At 55.7% G+C, this 14,223-nt stretch overlaps 1 protein-coding gene across 3 annotated transcripts in view; it reads right to left on the reverse strand.

Moving 5' to 3' along the window:
- Positions 1-572: 572 nt before the first annotated feature.
- The window catches only part of FGD2 (FYVE, RhoGEF and PH domain containing 2), a 29,012-nt gene continuing 15,361 nt past the window's right edge, over positions 573-14,223 (reverse strand). Inside the window, exons 10-16 of one of the 3 annotated variants that reach the window (XM_053905076.1) lie at positions 12,090-12,169; positions 11,976-12,006; positions 11,421-11,513; positions 9,801-9,932; positions 6,701-6,847; positions 5,408-5,554; positions 573-794 (exon numbers count right to left, since the gene is read on the reverse strand). In XM_053905076.1, coding sequence (XP_053761051.1) covers positions 588-794; positions 5,408-5,554; positions 6,701-6,847; positions 9,801-9,932; positions 11,421-11,513; positions 11,976-12,006; positions 12,090-12,169 — 837 coding nt within the window. In that variant the 3' untranslated portion in view covers positions 573-587. Of the gene's footprint in view, positions 795-4,594; positions 5,071-5,407; positions 5,555-6,700; positions 6,848-9,800; positions 9,933-11,420; positions 11,514-11,975; positions 12,007-12,089; positions 12,170-14,223 lie in introns of those variants that run through there. The other 2 variants (XM_053905077.1, XM_053905075.1) reach the window with 2 other exon arrangements.

The following is a 14,223-nucleotide window of genomic DNA, read 5'->3' on the forward strand; positions in this document are numbered from 1 at the left end:
ATCCAGGCCAGAGGATAGGTTTTGAGCACTCACTCAAAACATAAGAGAGTCCTAGAACTCTTTTATGAGAGTCTATAGAGCTCTCTCTGCCAAGTTCTGGGGTGCAGGGATGAATAAAAGAGGGTCAGTGCTGGGGAAGGGCAGGCGTGAAGGTTCTAGAACTGCATCAGTGTGGCCATAGCAACGATTAGTAAGTACGGTGACTGCCTTGCCGTATCTGAGCCTCACAATTCATCCCAACGGTCCGAGGACGGACTGTGGGCCAGAGGCTGGGAAACATGGTGAACAAGAGACAAAGTCCCTGCCCTCCAGGAACTTACGTTTTCAGTGGTGGAGATAGATACCAGTCTTAATGCAAACTGGATAGAGCAGTATAGCTTTGGTGTGATGGAAGGAACGAAGCAGTGTCGAGAGATGACTGGCTCAGGAACCGGTCCTGCCCTTTCGGAGTGAGCTATCAGAATCACCATAAAGCTTTAAAAGTCTGATGCCACAGCCCCAGCCAAACTCAGGGCTTCTTATTTGAGCTTGGGGTGCAACCTGGGCATTGGGAGTGTTTCAAAAGATTCCCAAGTGATTTTAATGACCTAGACACTGAGCTCCCTTAGAGCCAGGACTTTGATTTTTTTCAACTTTTTATCCCCGGATCCTCCATAAATACGGGCATCACAGCATACGGAGGCAGACAGAGCAGGAGGAAAGAGCTGATACCTGCGAATGCCTGTAATAATCACGGGTGGCCCGTCACTGTTCTGAATGCCGGACACGTATCCATTCAGCTGACCCCTCAGTCCCTAGAGAGGTAGGACCATGGTTATCCCTCCTTTGACAGGTGAGGAAACCCCCACACCACGGAGTGGCGAAGCCTCGCCCAAGACAACGCAGCCCGTAAGTGGCAGAGCTGTGTGGTGGCCCGGACCCATTAATCCCTGGGAGATACTGCCCCCTAGTGCTAGCTGGGGTCAGACTTTGGAATCCGGTGGGTCTGGGTCTGAATTTGAATACATTCGTTACTCCCTGGCTGGGTGACCGCGGACAGGTTATTCAGTCTTGCTCATCCGTAAAACGTGGTCGCTTGAAACAATGCCAAAAGGCCGTTACGGAATGAAGTGAGATGATGCGGGCCGAGTGCTCACCACATCCTAAAATAATAACGCTAGCAATGACGAACATAGGCAGAAATGAATGAGTGAATGAATGAATGCCATTCCTGGAGCCCCAGCGTGCTGGCAGCAACGCCACTTCCTTGTGCCTGCGGAAGGGAGATTTCCCAGAAGGGGAGGCCTTCCAGCTGGCTCGGGGTCCACCAGGCCCTCCAGAGATGCCCTCGCCCTGACACCCGCCAGCCTTCTCTCTTCCCTCTGAGTTCTCCCGCCAGGGTGGGGGTGCATGGGCACCAGAGCTCCCAGACTGCTGGGGAACCTCCAGCTTTTTAGAGGTAGGGACCTTTCGTAGAAGAAATCACCCGCCAGCCTTCTCTCTTCCCTCTGAGTTCTCCCGCCAGGGTGGGGGTGCATGGGCACCAGAGCTCCCAGACTGCTGGGGAACCTCCAGCTTTTTAGAGGTAGGGACCTTTCGTAGAAGAAATTCAAAGCCCTCGGAGCCTCTGCCGCCTGACAGCCAGAGCCTGGGATGCACAGTGTCAGCGAGTGAGGAATCCAGGGTGAGGAGATGCCAGGAGAGGTCAAGGGCTGCCCAGGTCACAGGGGGCCATTTGGGTTCCCAGGGGACAACCCTCTCAGTGTCCATGGCTTTCCAGTGGGACCCCCGAGTTCTTCCAAGTCCAGGCCCTCCCCTGCCCTCTGGTCCTTCCACGTTTCCATGACCCCACACTCGTTTGTGGCCTAACAAGTGATCCCCTTCTCACTGGGTGCTCCCAGGTAGTGCTTCCCTGAGGCCACTCAGCCCCTGGGCTCTGGCACTGATGTCTTAGCAACCCTGCGTAGCAGGTTGGGCCCCTGGAGAAGAACAGGTGAGTCTTCCTTTGTTCCTTCCTTTATGTTCCTCTTAACATGGGAAACCACTTTTGTCCTTGGGATTATAGAAGCGATATGCGGTAGTGAAAAAAATCCAAATCCACAGAAGCACCTAAAGAAGAAAGCAAATCAACCACTCCTGCAGTATATTGGGTAGCCCTTAAAATGTTGCAGATATAAAACATCTCCATCCAAGCAGGACTGGAATGTTCCACCGCACAATGGTTGGGAATGCTGCCTCCGCTACCTCATGTTATGTGCCCACAAACAAATTATTCAACCAAAGAAGCCGTGGTTTTCTCATCTGTAAAATGAGGATCCAAGTTAGCACCTACTTCTAATATTATTAAGAATCAGGGGCGCCTGGGTGGCTCAGTCAGTTGAGCATCCGATTTCAGCTCAGGTCGTGATCTCAAGGTTGGTGGTTTCGAGCCCCACATGGGTCTTTGGGCTGATGGGTGTGGAGCCTGCTTGGGATTCTCTGTCTCCCTCTCTCTCTGCCTCTCCCCCGCTCACACACTCTCTTCCTTTCTCAAAAACAAATAAACATTAAAAAAAAAAAAAAAGGAGAAAACAGAAGAATCGAATGAAATAATCGCCTCCAAGGCCTTAGCACAGTGCTTGACACACAGTGAGCGTTTAAAAGTGTTCGATCCTTCTGTGGTTGTTCCTTGCTTAACGCATCCCGCCGGTCTTCCCAAGGCAGCACATTGACATTTAAGCCTTCCCTTCCAACAGCCGCATGGTTCGCTGCATGGTTACAGCAGCTTGTCTGAGTCCCTCTGGATGGGCATAAGTTTATGGGCAAAGGTCTCCCCATTTGGATGGGTTATTTCTGTAGTCTTCAGTTTGGGAGAACTATTGTAAATCATGTCCATGAATCCTGTCGCACTGGCCTGTCTCCTTGCGGTAAATTCTCAGAATTGTAAACGTAGGTCAAAAGGTTAAAATGTTGGGATGTGCAGGGCTCAGGACTTGGACCTCTTCCTTCTGTTTCACGCATGCTTTGGTAGTCTTTTTTTTTTTCTTTTAAGTTTATTTACTTATTTTGAGACAGAGAGAGAGAGGATGTGTGCACAAGCGGGGGGGGGCAGAGAGTAAGAGAGAGAATGCCAAGCATGTTCCGCGATGTCAGCGCAGATCCCAACTTGGGGCTCGAACTCACCAACTGTGAGATCATGACCTGAGCTGAAATCAAGAGTCGGACGCTCAACCGCCTGAGCCACTCAGGCGCCCCTGTTTGATGTACACTTTGACCCCCATCTCTGGGTTGACAGCTCCCACGTTTACATCCCCAGTCCAGACCTGGTACCCGGGCTCAGGCACGCCACCACTGGACGTGGCCAGGAGTGGGTGCCTCAGCTATGACTTGTCCACGTCAGAGATCTGATGTGCTGCTGCTCCCTGACCCGCCGCTTCCACGGCTTTCTTATCTCAGTCAACAGGAGCTCCGTCCTCCATGCTGTCAGGTCAGAGGTCTCACTCAGTGTCACCTTTGGCTCCTTCCGCCTCTCTCACCACGTTCACCCTGTGAGGGAATCTCTGCTCTACCTTCAGAATAAATCCAGAATCCAGTCCCTTCTCATCGCCTCTCTAACCGGGGGTCGGCGTCACAGCCTCTAAACTGTTTCCACCCTCGCCACATTCAGTCTGTCACAACAAGCAGCAGGGGGGAGTCTGTTAAATCAGATGCCCCGCCCCCTAACGACTCTCCATCTCACTCAGCCCTTGGAGAGCCCCCACATCTGCCTCCCCTGACCTCACCTTTAGTTTAGGGATGATCTGACTATGATCTGATGTCTTCTCTTAGTTCCTTCCTGCCCACTCTGCTCCAGACATCCTGACCTCCTCACTGTTCTTCACATGTGCCAGGCAGGCTCCCACCTCAGGACCTTGGCACTTGCTGTTCCTTCCACCCAGAATGCTCTTCCCTCTGATATCTGTGTGGCTCCCTTCCTTATTTCTTTCCTTAAGGATTTTTTTTTAAATGTATTCTTAATGTTTATCTATTTTTGAGACACACAGAGAGAGAGAGAGAGAACACGATCAGGGGAGGGGCAGAGAGGGAGGGAGACACAGAATCTGAAGCAGACTCCAGGCCTGAGCCGTCAGCACAGAGCCTGATGTGGGACTCAGACTCACAAACCACGAGATCATGACCTGAGCCGAAGTCAGACGCTTAACCAACTGAACCATCCAGGCATCCCTTCTCTGGTATTTTTTTTTTTCAACGTTTTTTTAATTTATTTTTGGGACAGAGAGAGACAGAGCATGAACGGGGGAGGGGCAGAGAGAGAGGGAGACACAGAATCGGAAACAGGCTCCAGGCTCCGAGCCATCAGCCCAGAGCCTGATGCGGGGCTTGAACTCACAGACCACGAGATCGTGACTTCTCTGGTATTTTTTAAAGGTCCCCAAGTGATGCTAATGTACAGCCCAGGCTGAGAACCATACTGGTGACCAATAGTCCTGGGTTATCTGGGACTTTCCAGGTCTTAGTACTGTTAAGTCCTATGTCCCCAGCACCACCTCAGCCCTTGAGCAAACAGGGATGCTCAGTTACCCCCTCCCCAAAGGAACAAATCCACGTTTTCTGAATTCCAAGTCAAGACACACGGTCTGGGCACTGACGACTGAAAATCAGTCGTTCGTTTGTTTTTTAAAGTTTATTTATATTTTTAAGTAATCCCCACACCCAACATGGGGCTCAAATTTACGCCCCCGAGATCGAGGGTCGCATGCTCTACAGACTGAGCCAGCCAGGCGCCCCTGGAAATCAGCTATTTGAAAGATCAGCTTGGAACCGTGGATGACAGAGGCCGCAGGGACAGCCCGTGCCGGGAGCCGGACTCTGAAGGGGAGAGTGGCCAGCTGTGGGTCAGTCAGACAGGTCCCCATCATCGGGCCTCCCGGGGCTCCAGCCACTGGCCGCCCGCTCCATGGCCTTCACCCAGCGGTCCCTCAGCTCCTCGGTTTCAGCCTTGAAAGTGTAGAGCTGGCCTGACTGTTGCAGCTGGAAGAGCCGGGGGTCTGCCTGGGTCCCAGCAGTCACCTGGTAGCCCAGCAGCGGGATGGAGGTGTGAGCCCGCATGTCCTGGGAGGGGAGGAGAGAGCCATGGGCCGCTGTCTTTCTGTTCAGCCCCAATGCCTCAGACAGCCGATTTGAAGGTGATAGCCACATCCCCACCTCTCACTTCCCAAACACCCACGAAGCAGGTGGACTGCCGGGAGGGCATCCAGGAAGAAGAGGACTGGCTGCCCACTGGACAGAGTCTGGGCCCAGCTCTGAAAGCCACTAACCCTGACGGGAGGGAAGCATGTCCTCACTGGGGCTCAGTTTCCTCCTCGGGCACATGGGGCCAACAATACCCACCCCATACACACATGAACTGCGAGAAGGCCAAGGTCTAGGAGGCAGGCGGTGGCATTACCTGAGGGGCAGCGTAGATGTAGAGGACGAGGGGGTCATCCTGGGGGATCACGCACCAACCCCGGGGGCCGCTCTTGCCCCACTTGTCCCCGACCAGCTGCAGGAAGCTGCACATTAGGCTCTGCTCCGACCCTGCCACAGACCCTTTCTACAACCAGAGACGGAGGCTGTCAGGGAACAGAGCGCCCACTCTGTGACAGACGCTGGTTTGGGGACTTTGACAATCACTATTTCGCAGCCTTGCGGCAACACTGTAAGGAGGGGTTGCTTGTCCCTGAGCCTCAGAGAGGTCCCGTCGCGGGCCTGTGGTCACACAGCTGGCCGGTGGCAGGGCTGCGGTCCAAACCCGGCCAGCCGGAGCTTGGGTCAGGTGCCAGGAGGGGCTTCTCACCTGCGAGTTGCCCCAGGGAACAGAACGGGGGCCTGAGAAAGGAGTGGGCCTGTGGCCTAGCGGGCAGGGAAGGCACGAGCAGGGAGTGGGGAAAACTGGAAAGCGGGCAGAGGTCCACGGAAGGGAACCACCTTGAAACCTGGGAGCTGTGTTCAGCTGGAATGGGGGGAAGGGGTCTTCTCCCACCTCCCTGGGACGGTGGGATGTCAACCTGGCCTTCAACCAGGCGGAGGGGCAGTGGTGGCCAGTGTCTGGGCTGGGGAACATTGTGGCAGGAAGTGAACGCGGCTCGTGCCCCACAGGTGTTGACTGGCAGGGAGGGAGCAGCTTGGGGAGCACCTGTGGGTGTGGAGAGTGGCTCCACCAGCCCCAAGGCAGCAGAGAGAACATACGTGGCAGAGGCCAGACAGCTGGCTCTTAACTTGCTGGGTGACCTCGGATAAGCTGCCTCTCTGGGCCTGGGTCTCCATGGGACAGGTCCCTGAAGTCCCTTCCACTTAGAATGGAGTTTCCAATCTGCCTCTTTCCAGAAGTGGGACCCTGACCTGCAGCCTCAGTCTTCCCATCTGTGAAATGGGATCAGAGACACCGGCTCTCTTCACCTCCGGAGACTTCCGGGGCAGGGCATGGGCATACAGACAGGAACTGTGTGGAGAGGTCGTTGTGATTATTGGATGGGGCCAGAGGACAGGTGGAGAGTCCGGATGACAGCCTAGAGCCAAAGGTTGCTTCTGTTTGGTGACAGGCCCAGCTCTGTTTGCGGGGGAAGGGGAGGGGTGCCCAGGGGCAGAGAGGAGGATGGGAAATGTGACCGCAGCTGGCTTGTTCCTTTGCACCGAGGACGGTGCCAGCACGTGGCGGGCGCCTGCACACAGCTGCTGGGTGGAGATCCTTGGCCCTCACCTCCAGGATGCCCCGCCTCCTGTCCTCCTTGTCCTCGGGGAGCACGCTGCCGGTGAGGAAGGTGTAGCAGTGGAAGCAGACTCTGTTGGGCCTGTTGTCATTGTATTTGAGCTCAGCCCGGTAGTCGGAGCACTTGGCACACACCACCTGGGGGGTGAGGCAGGGGAGGACCGCGTCTGTACCCCGGCCTGGGGGGCGGGGGCATGAGAGCAACCAGGGACAGGAGGAAGACAGAGCAAGCTCCGGGAGAGGGATGGAGGCAGAGACAGGTGGTCCCCTGTGCTGGCAGAAGCCCCGGGGCCTGGAGGCCACGGCACGGGGGAGGGGAGAGCTCAGGCTCTGGGCTCCCCCAGCCAGGGGCTCGAAGGCAGGTCCCCACTGCAGGTGCCTCTTGATTCCCCCTTCGTAAGGGCGGCTGTGAATCCCAGGGGCTTCCCTGCACACACGGCTGCACCTAATCGCTTCTCCAAGCTCTCTCTCCCCTCAGCATCTCACCTGGTTCTCCCACTGCCCCACCAGGTGGAAGCGCTGGGGCTGTCATCCCCTCCCGACAGCAAGGGACTTGCCGAGGGCCACTTGGCTGGCCCTCCACATACGGGACAGGTATTTAAAGCCCCATGGTTTAGCTTTAGGATTCGTGCACATTTTGCATTCCACTCAATCCTAGAGTCAAGCATGTTTTCATAGAAAAATAACAGGCTGAGGGGCACCTGTGTGGCTCAGTTAAGCATCCGACTTCAGCTCAGGTCACATGATCTCGCGGTTTGTGGGTTCGAGCCCCGCGTCGGGCTCTGTGCTGACAGCTCAGAGCCTGGAGCCTGCTTCGGATTCTGTGTCTCGCTCTCTCTCTGCCCCCCCCCCACCCCGCCTGCTCACGCTCCATCTCTCTCTCTCAAAAATAAATGAACGTTAAAAAACTTAAAAATTAAAAAAAAAAAAAAAGATGAGCTGGTCGTTCTTGCCAGGAAGACCCAGCATGTGTACTCTGTGGAGCGGGACCCGCCCCGAGCCCAGCCCAGAGAAAGCCCCCAGACAGGCCAAGGTGGGTCATGCTGGGGAGGCCAGGAGAAAGAGGCATGACAAGACTCAGAGAGAAACATGGGTGCTGCGGGATGTAACTTCCAGGAAGACTGGGGTGTCACGCTGAGCCCGGGATGTGGGATTGGAAGTGGGGGCCAAGACAGAGACAAGGGGGCTCGTCTGGGTGCCCAGCGCAGCACGTGGCCCGGGAGGGACCCACAGAAAGCCTGGTCCGCCCCACCCTCACCAGGATTCCCGTCTGGCAGGTGGGGAGACAGAAACTGGGCGCCCAAACCACTGAAAGAATGACTCACAGAATACAAAGGTAGGTGCGGGCATGGGAAACGCTGAAATCGGGCCAAGGGGCTCTCAGGTAGCCCCACACGAGGGGGGGGGGCTTCAACGACCCTGGGAGTATTTTAATTTATTGAGATTTAAAGTGTTTACACGGTTAGTGTGTATTTATTGTCTCCTCCACCGGCTTTTTATTTTGAAAAACTTCAAACCTACAGACAAATTGAAAGAATAGCATAGGATACTGCCCCCATCACACTCACCAATTGCTAACATTTTTGCCACATTTGCTTTATCTCTCCCTCTCTATCCGTGTATTTTTTCCCTGAATCATCTGAGTGCAAATTACAGTCCTCATGACACGGCACCCTCAAATATGTAGCTGGCATCTCCTAAAAACAAGGGCATTTTCCTGCCTATTCATAACGTCATGATCATACTTGGGAAATTTAGCATCGATACAATATTACTTTCTATAGATGGCTCGTGATCAAATTTCCCTGACGTTCCCCAGAACGACCTCTGTGGCTAGTTTTGTTTTTCCCATCCACAATCCAATTAAGGATCATACATTTTTTTTTTTTTTTTTTTGGTCAGAATGTCGTCTTTCTTCCATGTGCCTTGAAGGCGGGTACATAGGTATTGTTATTCTTTGTGCCTCTTTGCATTTCTTAACTATTTTTAATAATTTTTGAGGAAGTACTTACAAAGTCGCAAGTGTGAATTGACCCGACCCTTCTTTACAGACGTGAATCACCAAGAACAGTAGCTAATCCCCAGATCCTGTCCATTAGGTTCCGATACAACTTGTCACTTACATCTGAACACAGGTGTGTTCCCAGTCCTAGAGATTTCTTTTGTGTCCCAATTGCCATTTAAATACATTTTGGGGACACCTCCCTGACTGGCCCCAACCTGCCAGGCTGGTCTCCTGTCCCCTGGAGGTCATTAAAGACTGAGGTTGTAAAGGGCTTCTCTGTTTGCAGAGTAAATGGAGGGGGTTGTGATGTCGACAGAGAACAGCTCAAGTACAGCAGGTGCTTAAAAAGCAAAGCAAAATTTGTCTCTGATAACCCTGCCGGAGCTGGTAAGAGAGTGGACAGGTTCCTCCCTCAATCAGCTGGTGGTTGCTCCTCTGAGTGAGCCCCTCCTGAACTGCTGAGGAAGGAAAGGAGGAGAAGGAGAGGGAAGGCACTGAACCTTCTTTGTTGAGTCCTCACTACCACCCTGGAGGTAGGTGTTACAATTCCCATGGTACGAGTGAAGAAACTGAGGCACGGTGAGGAACAGAACTGACCAGGGGCTGGAGCACCGAGGGCTTGCCAGGACAGGAGGGGACAGTTAGCCAGGGTCGGTTAAGAAGACAGGAAAGACAGGCATGGGGCTGATGAGGTGGTGGGCGCAAGGCCCTCGAGGGGCTGAGGGGTGTGGACGCCCCACCTGGAACGGGAACCCATTTCCCGGTGCTGGGTCTGGGCTCTCAGGAAATGGTGGTACAAACAGGAGCTGGCAGGGCCAGCTTTGGGGAGTGTCTTGAGCACATCGTCTGGCCTCTCTGAGCCTCGTTTCCCCATCTGCAGAACAGGGATGACGAGCCCCTGGTTCACGGGTGGGCACCGGGAGGTCCAAACACTCACATCCCTGGCTCAGAGTCGGCACCTGATGCTTCTGGGCTGCGTGGGTGGGAACCCGCAGAGTTGGCGGGGAGGGGAGAGGGGCCCTGGGCCAGGGAGGGGAAGGCAGAGGAGGGATGGGTGGAGGCAGGGGTGATGGCAGGACGACTCACGTAGCCGCAGGCTCGGCAGTGGTGGCGGCGGCGCGTCAGGGCATTGAAGGGCTCCTTGCAGCGCATACACATGGTCACCATCTTGTCCCGGACCCACTGTGGCGCCCGGAGGCCCAGCTCCTCAGACTGCAGCTGTTGGGCAGTAGGGTGGGCACTCCGTGACCCCCTTCTGGCCTCTCCCTGGGACCTTCTGGCCACCTGCTCGTGACCCCCTTCTGGCCTCTCCCTGGGGCCCTCTGGCCACCTGCTCGTGACCCCCTTCTGGCCTCGCCCTGGGGCCCTCTGGCCACCTGCTCGTGACCCCCTTCTGGCCTCGCCCCGGGGCCCTCTGGCCACCTGCTCGTGACCCCCTTCTGGCCTCGCCCCGGGGCCCTCTGGCCACCTGCTCGTGACCCCCTTCTGGCCTCGCCCCGGGGCCCTCTGGCCACCTGCTCGTGACCCCCTTCTGGCCTCGCCCCGGGGCCCTCTGGCCACCTGCTCGTGACCCCCTCTGGCCTCGCCCCGGGGCCCTCTGGCCACCTGCTCGTGACCCCCTTCTGGCCTCGCCCCGGGGCCCTCTGGCCACCTGCTCGTGACCCCCTTCTGGCCTCGCCCCGGGGCCCTCTGGCCACCTGCTCGTGACCCCCTTCTGGCCTCGCCCCGGGGCCCTCTGGCCACCTGCTCGTGACCCCCTTCTGGCCTCGCCCCGGGGCCCTCTGGCCACCTGCTCGTGACCCCCTTCTGGCCTCGCCCCGGGGCCCTCTGGCCACCTGCTCGTGACCCCCTTCTGGCCTCGCCCCGGGGCCCTCTGGCCACCTGCTCGTGACCCCCTTCTGGCCTCGCCCCGGGGCCCTCTGGCCACCTGATCGTGACCCCCTTCTGGCCTCGCCCCGGGGCCCTCTGGCCACCTGCTCGTGACCCCCTTCTGGCCTCGCCCCGGGGCCCTCTGGCCACCTGCTCGTGACCCCCTCTGGCCTCGCCCCGGGGCCCTCTGGCCACCTGCTCGTGACCCCCTTCTGGCCTCGCCCCGGGGCCCTCTGGCCACCTGCTCGTGACTCCCTTCTGGCCTCGCCCCGGGGCCCTCTGGCCACCTGCTTGTGGCAGGGGTCGCGTGTGCTGTGCTTCCCAGCAGCTTCCACATGAAGCTGACCGAACTGACAAAGACTATATGCTAGGTCAGTCACTATTACTCCCCTTTGACAGGTGAGGAAACTGAGGCCCAGAGAGGTCAAGGGACTCAGCAAAGACACCCAGGAAGCCAGAGTTCAGAACTCAGATTAGAAATCAAGTCACAGACACTCTCCCTCTCCCCCCGACCCCCCACCTTCCCTTGGTCTTACATTCCTCAGGCACGTTCAACCCAGACCTGTACCACCCGACAGCCTGAGCTGCGTAGATGTGAAATCCTTCCTAGGGATAGTGGCATATAGAGGCTCCCAAAGGAATTTTTTGCTAATGGGAGAACCTTTGGCACTGAGTCTCTGATGTTTGGGGTGGGTGGGCTTTCCCTGGTCCCTTTGAATCACTCCTGGTGGGTGACACTCCCCTGCCCTCCGAGCCAGGCTGGGCAGAGCAAAGTGAGGGAATAAGCGTGTGTGAGGCTGGTGGCTCCAGTGAGGGATATGAAAAGGCTTCATTTACCTCCTGCTCCTGGGTGTCTCCCTCCAGGCCCTGGACCGCAGCCTTGAAGGTCTCGTTCCGCTTCTCAATTTGGTCAATGGCTGCTTGGCAGGCCTGAGGGGGCATGGGAGGTGGTTGGGGGGGGGGGGCAGGGAGGGCTTGATCATCTGTCCATCCATCCACACCGCCAACAGACATTGCTGAAAGCCTACTGGGCGCCAGGCACTGGATTCTCAGCACACACTGGCTGACTCAAGGGAGGAGAGACTGTTAGCCCCAGGTGACAGATGTGAAAACTGAGGACATTAAGTGACTTGCCCAAGGCCACCCAGGTAGGCAGGGAAAGGCAGCAAGATTTGAACCCAGATCTGATTTCAAACTACCACAGACCGACTCCTGAAGAAGCACAGGAAGCAGCTGGGCATGCGCGCACGCGCACACACACACACACACACACACACACACACACACCTGCCCCCCCCACCATGAACATGTACACGCACACCCCACCCTCCCCCTCAGCCTGGGTGGGTAGTGTGGGGTCAGAATCCTAGGGGCCCTGGATCGTTCTGATACCTGCATCCAGGAAATCATTTCCTCCTGGGACCTGCTCGGAAAGCGAACACGGTGTTGAGAGCAGCCCCTCCCAGTTTTCCGCCGGGCCCATCCCCCCACCCCCTCCCTGCCTACCGCGCTTGTAGCTCCAAGGTGCGCTGCTTCCCGGACACCAGGAAGGAGTGGGGGAACTCCGCATCGGTCAGCTCCCGCACCTGCTCGGCATTGGGAGGGAGAGGATTCGCTCAGGTTTGTCAGCCCCTGCCCCCCAGACACCGCGGGGTGGATGGAGGCTGATTGTGCCCAAGGGACGATTCAAAATCGAGGGTCGGGCATCGCAACCTTGTCCAAGGCCTCCCTAAACCCGCGGAACCAAGCAAAGGCACCCGCAACCAGGCTGCCCTCTGAGAACACGGGGTGTCAAGGCTCCTGGAATTTTAGCAGCGGCTAAGTTGGCCCAGTGTGAGGTAGGAGTGACAGTTCCTCACAAAGGACTCACCAGAAACGCAAATTGGGTCATAAATTGGGTTTGGGGACACAGCTTTTTCAAGAGCAAACCTAAAGCCTAGGACAAGACCCTCTACCCCACACAGTGAAGGAAGACATTGGTTGCCCAATTCATAGAACCCAACAGACCCCCCACTTCTACTGCCTTTCACTGTCCCCTTGTCCCAGAACCCCACAGGTCCAAGGTCATTGTGAAGGCTGCCAGTCAGACAGCGCTGACTATGTGCTGGCCACTGAGCTCAGGGCTTCTCCACACCTGTTCCCTTTTTATTCACACAACTGCTGAACCCACTGATCCACCCTAGCACTTAGCCTCTACACGCCTCTCGAGGACAGCGACAGGCAGCGAGAGTCTTGCATAGCTGAATCTGGTCAGGCCTCTAGGCTCTCTGCCAGTTTACAGGAAATATGGGGGACCGCGGGACACGTTGATGACACCACAGGGGTGCAGTCGGCAAAATCCAGACTGCAAAACGCTCCCAGGGAATGAGCTGGTTTCTTCAATTAACAAAGGAGAAAAAAGAGGAAAGGGATGTGTAATGGATTAGAAGGGATGTAAGAAACATATCACAAACGATTCAAACAGATCGTCTGTGAGAAGACATTTATGAGACAGTCAAGGAAAACCAAAGGATCTTAATATTACTAAGTAATTATTATTCATTTGCCAGATGTGATAACAGTACCATTGTCACCTTTTATGGCAAAAAAAAAAAAAAAAAAAAAGACAGTCCTTTCTCTTTCAGACACGTACTGTGTTTATAGGTGAAATGATTATGCATCTGAGATTTGCTCTTAAATAATCCAGTGGAAAGCGGATTAGGAAGGAGACCCCTGAGGAAACAAGGCTGGTTTGGGGTTGACAACTGTTGAAACCGGGTGATGAGCATACAGGGGTTCATTGTACTACTTTCTTGGCTCAAAAATGCCTGTAATAGGAACTTAAAGAAAATCTTCACAGCAATCTTGGGAGAGAGAGAGATATCACCCTCCTTTAGGAGATATGGAGATGGAGACGCAGAGAGGGCAGGAGACCTGCCTGAGCTCACACAGCATCTACAGGGTAGAATGAGGATTCAAATTCAGGTTTTTGGCCCCCAAGGGGCAAGAACATCTATTTCCACGCCACTCCCAGAGTCTTACAAGCACAGACCTCTTCCAGGCAGTGTGGAGAGAGAGAGTCACAAAGGGAAACTAAGACATAGACAAGAGCCCTCGTGTGGCAGAACTTTGTTGTTCCACTGACACTCGAGGCTCTCTGCTGGCTCCCAGCCATGTGGTGACCAGGCTTTTGCCCACTTTCAGGGTGGCCCGCCGCATCCCGGAGAACAGTGACCCTGGGTACATCCTGCCCCACGTTAGGTCTCCTTCACCTTCAGGCCCACAGAATCAGTCTGTTCCCTCTAGGAGGGGCCTGATGTGGTTTGGACTCAAACTCTTGGCAATGGGGAGGCTCCGAGGGTTTATACCTGGAGCAGCTGTTGGAGAGGTGTTGGAGAAAGCCCCTCCCGCAGCTGTGTGCAAGGGGACGAGGGGCCTGCCTGCACCTGGGAAGAGAGAACGTTTCTCCCTGGGGGACAATATCGGGAAATCTGGCAAGACTCCATGACTAATGGAGGGGGGGGGGGGGGAAGAGAAATCTAAGGTTTGGGATCCAGAGCTAAAAAGAAATATGATGCTTTTAGTAGAAAAAGGGGAACCGAGGAGAGCTCCTGGCCTGAGACTCCAGGATCCCCTCTGCAGAGGGGCAGGATGGAAGCTT

This window comes from Panthera pardus, unplaced genomic scaffold (assembly GCF_024362965.1).
Source record: "Panthera pardus isolate Hobbes unplaced genomic scaffold, ASM2436296v1 HiC_scaffold_17, whole genome shotgun sequence".
NCBI classification, from domain to species: domain Eukaryota; kingdom Metazoa; phylum Chordata; class Mammalia; order Carnivora; family Felidae; genus Panthera; species Panthera pardus.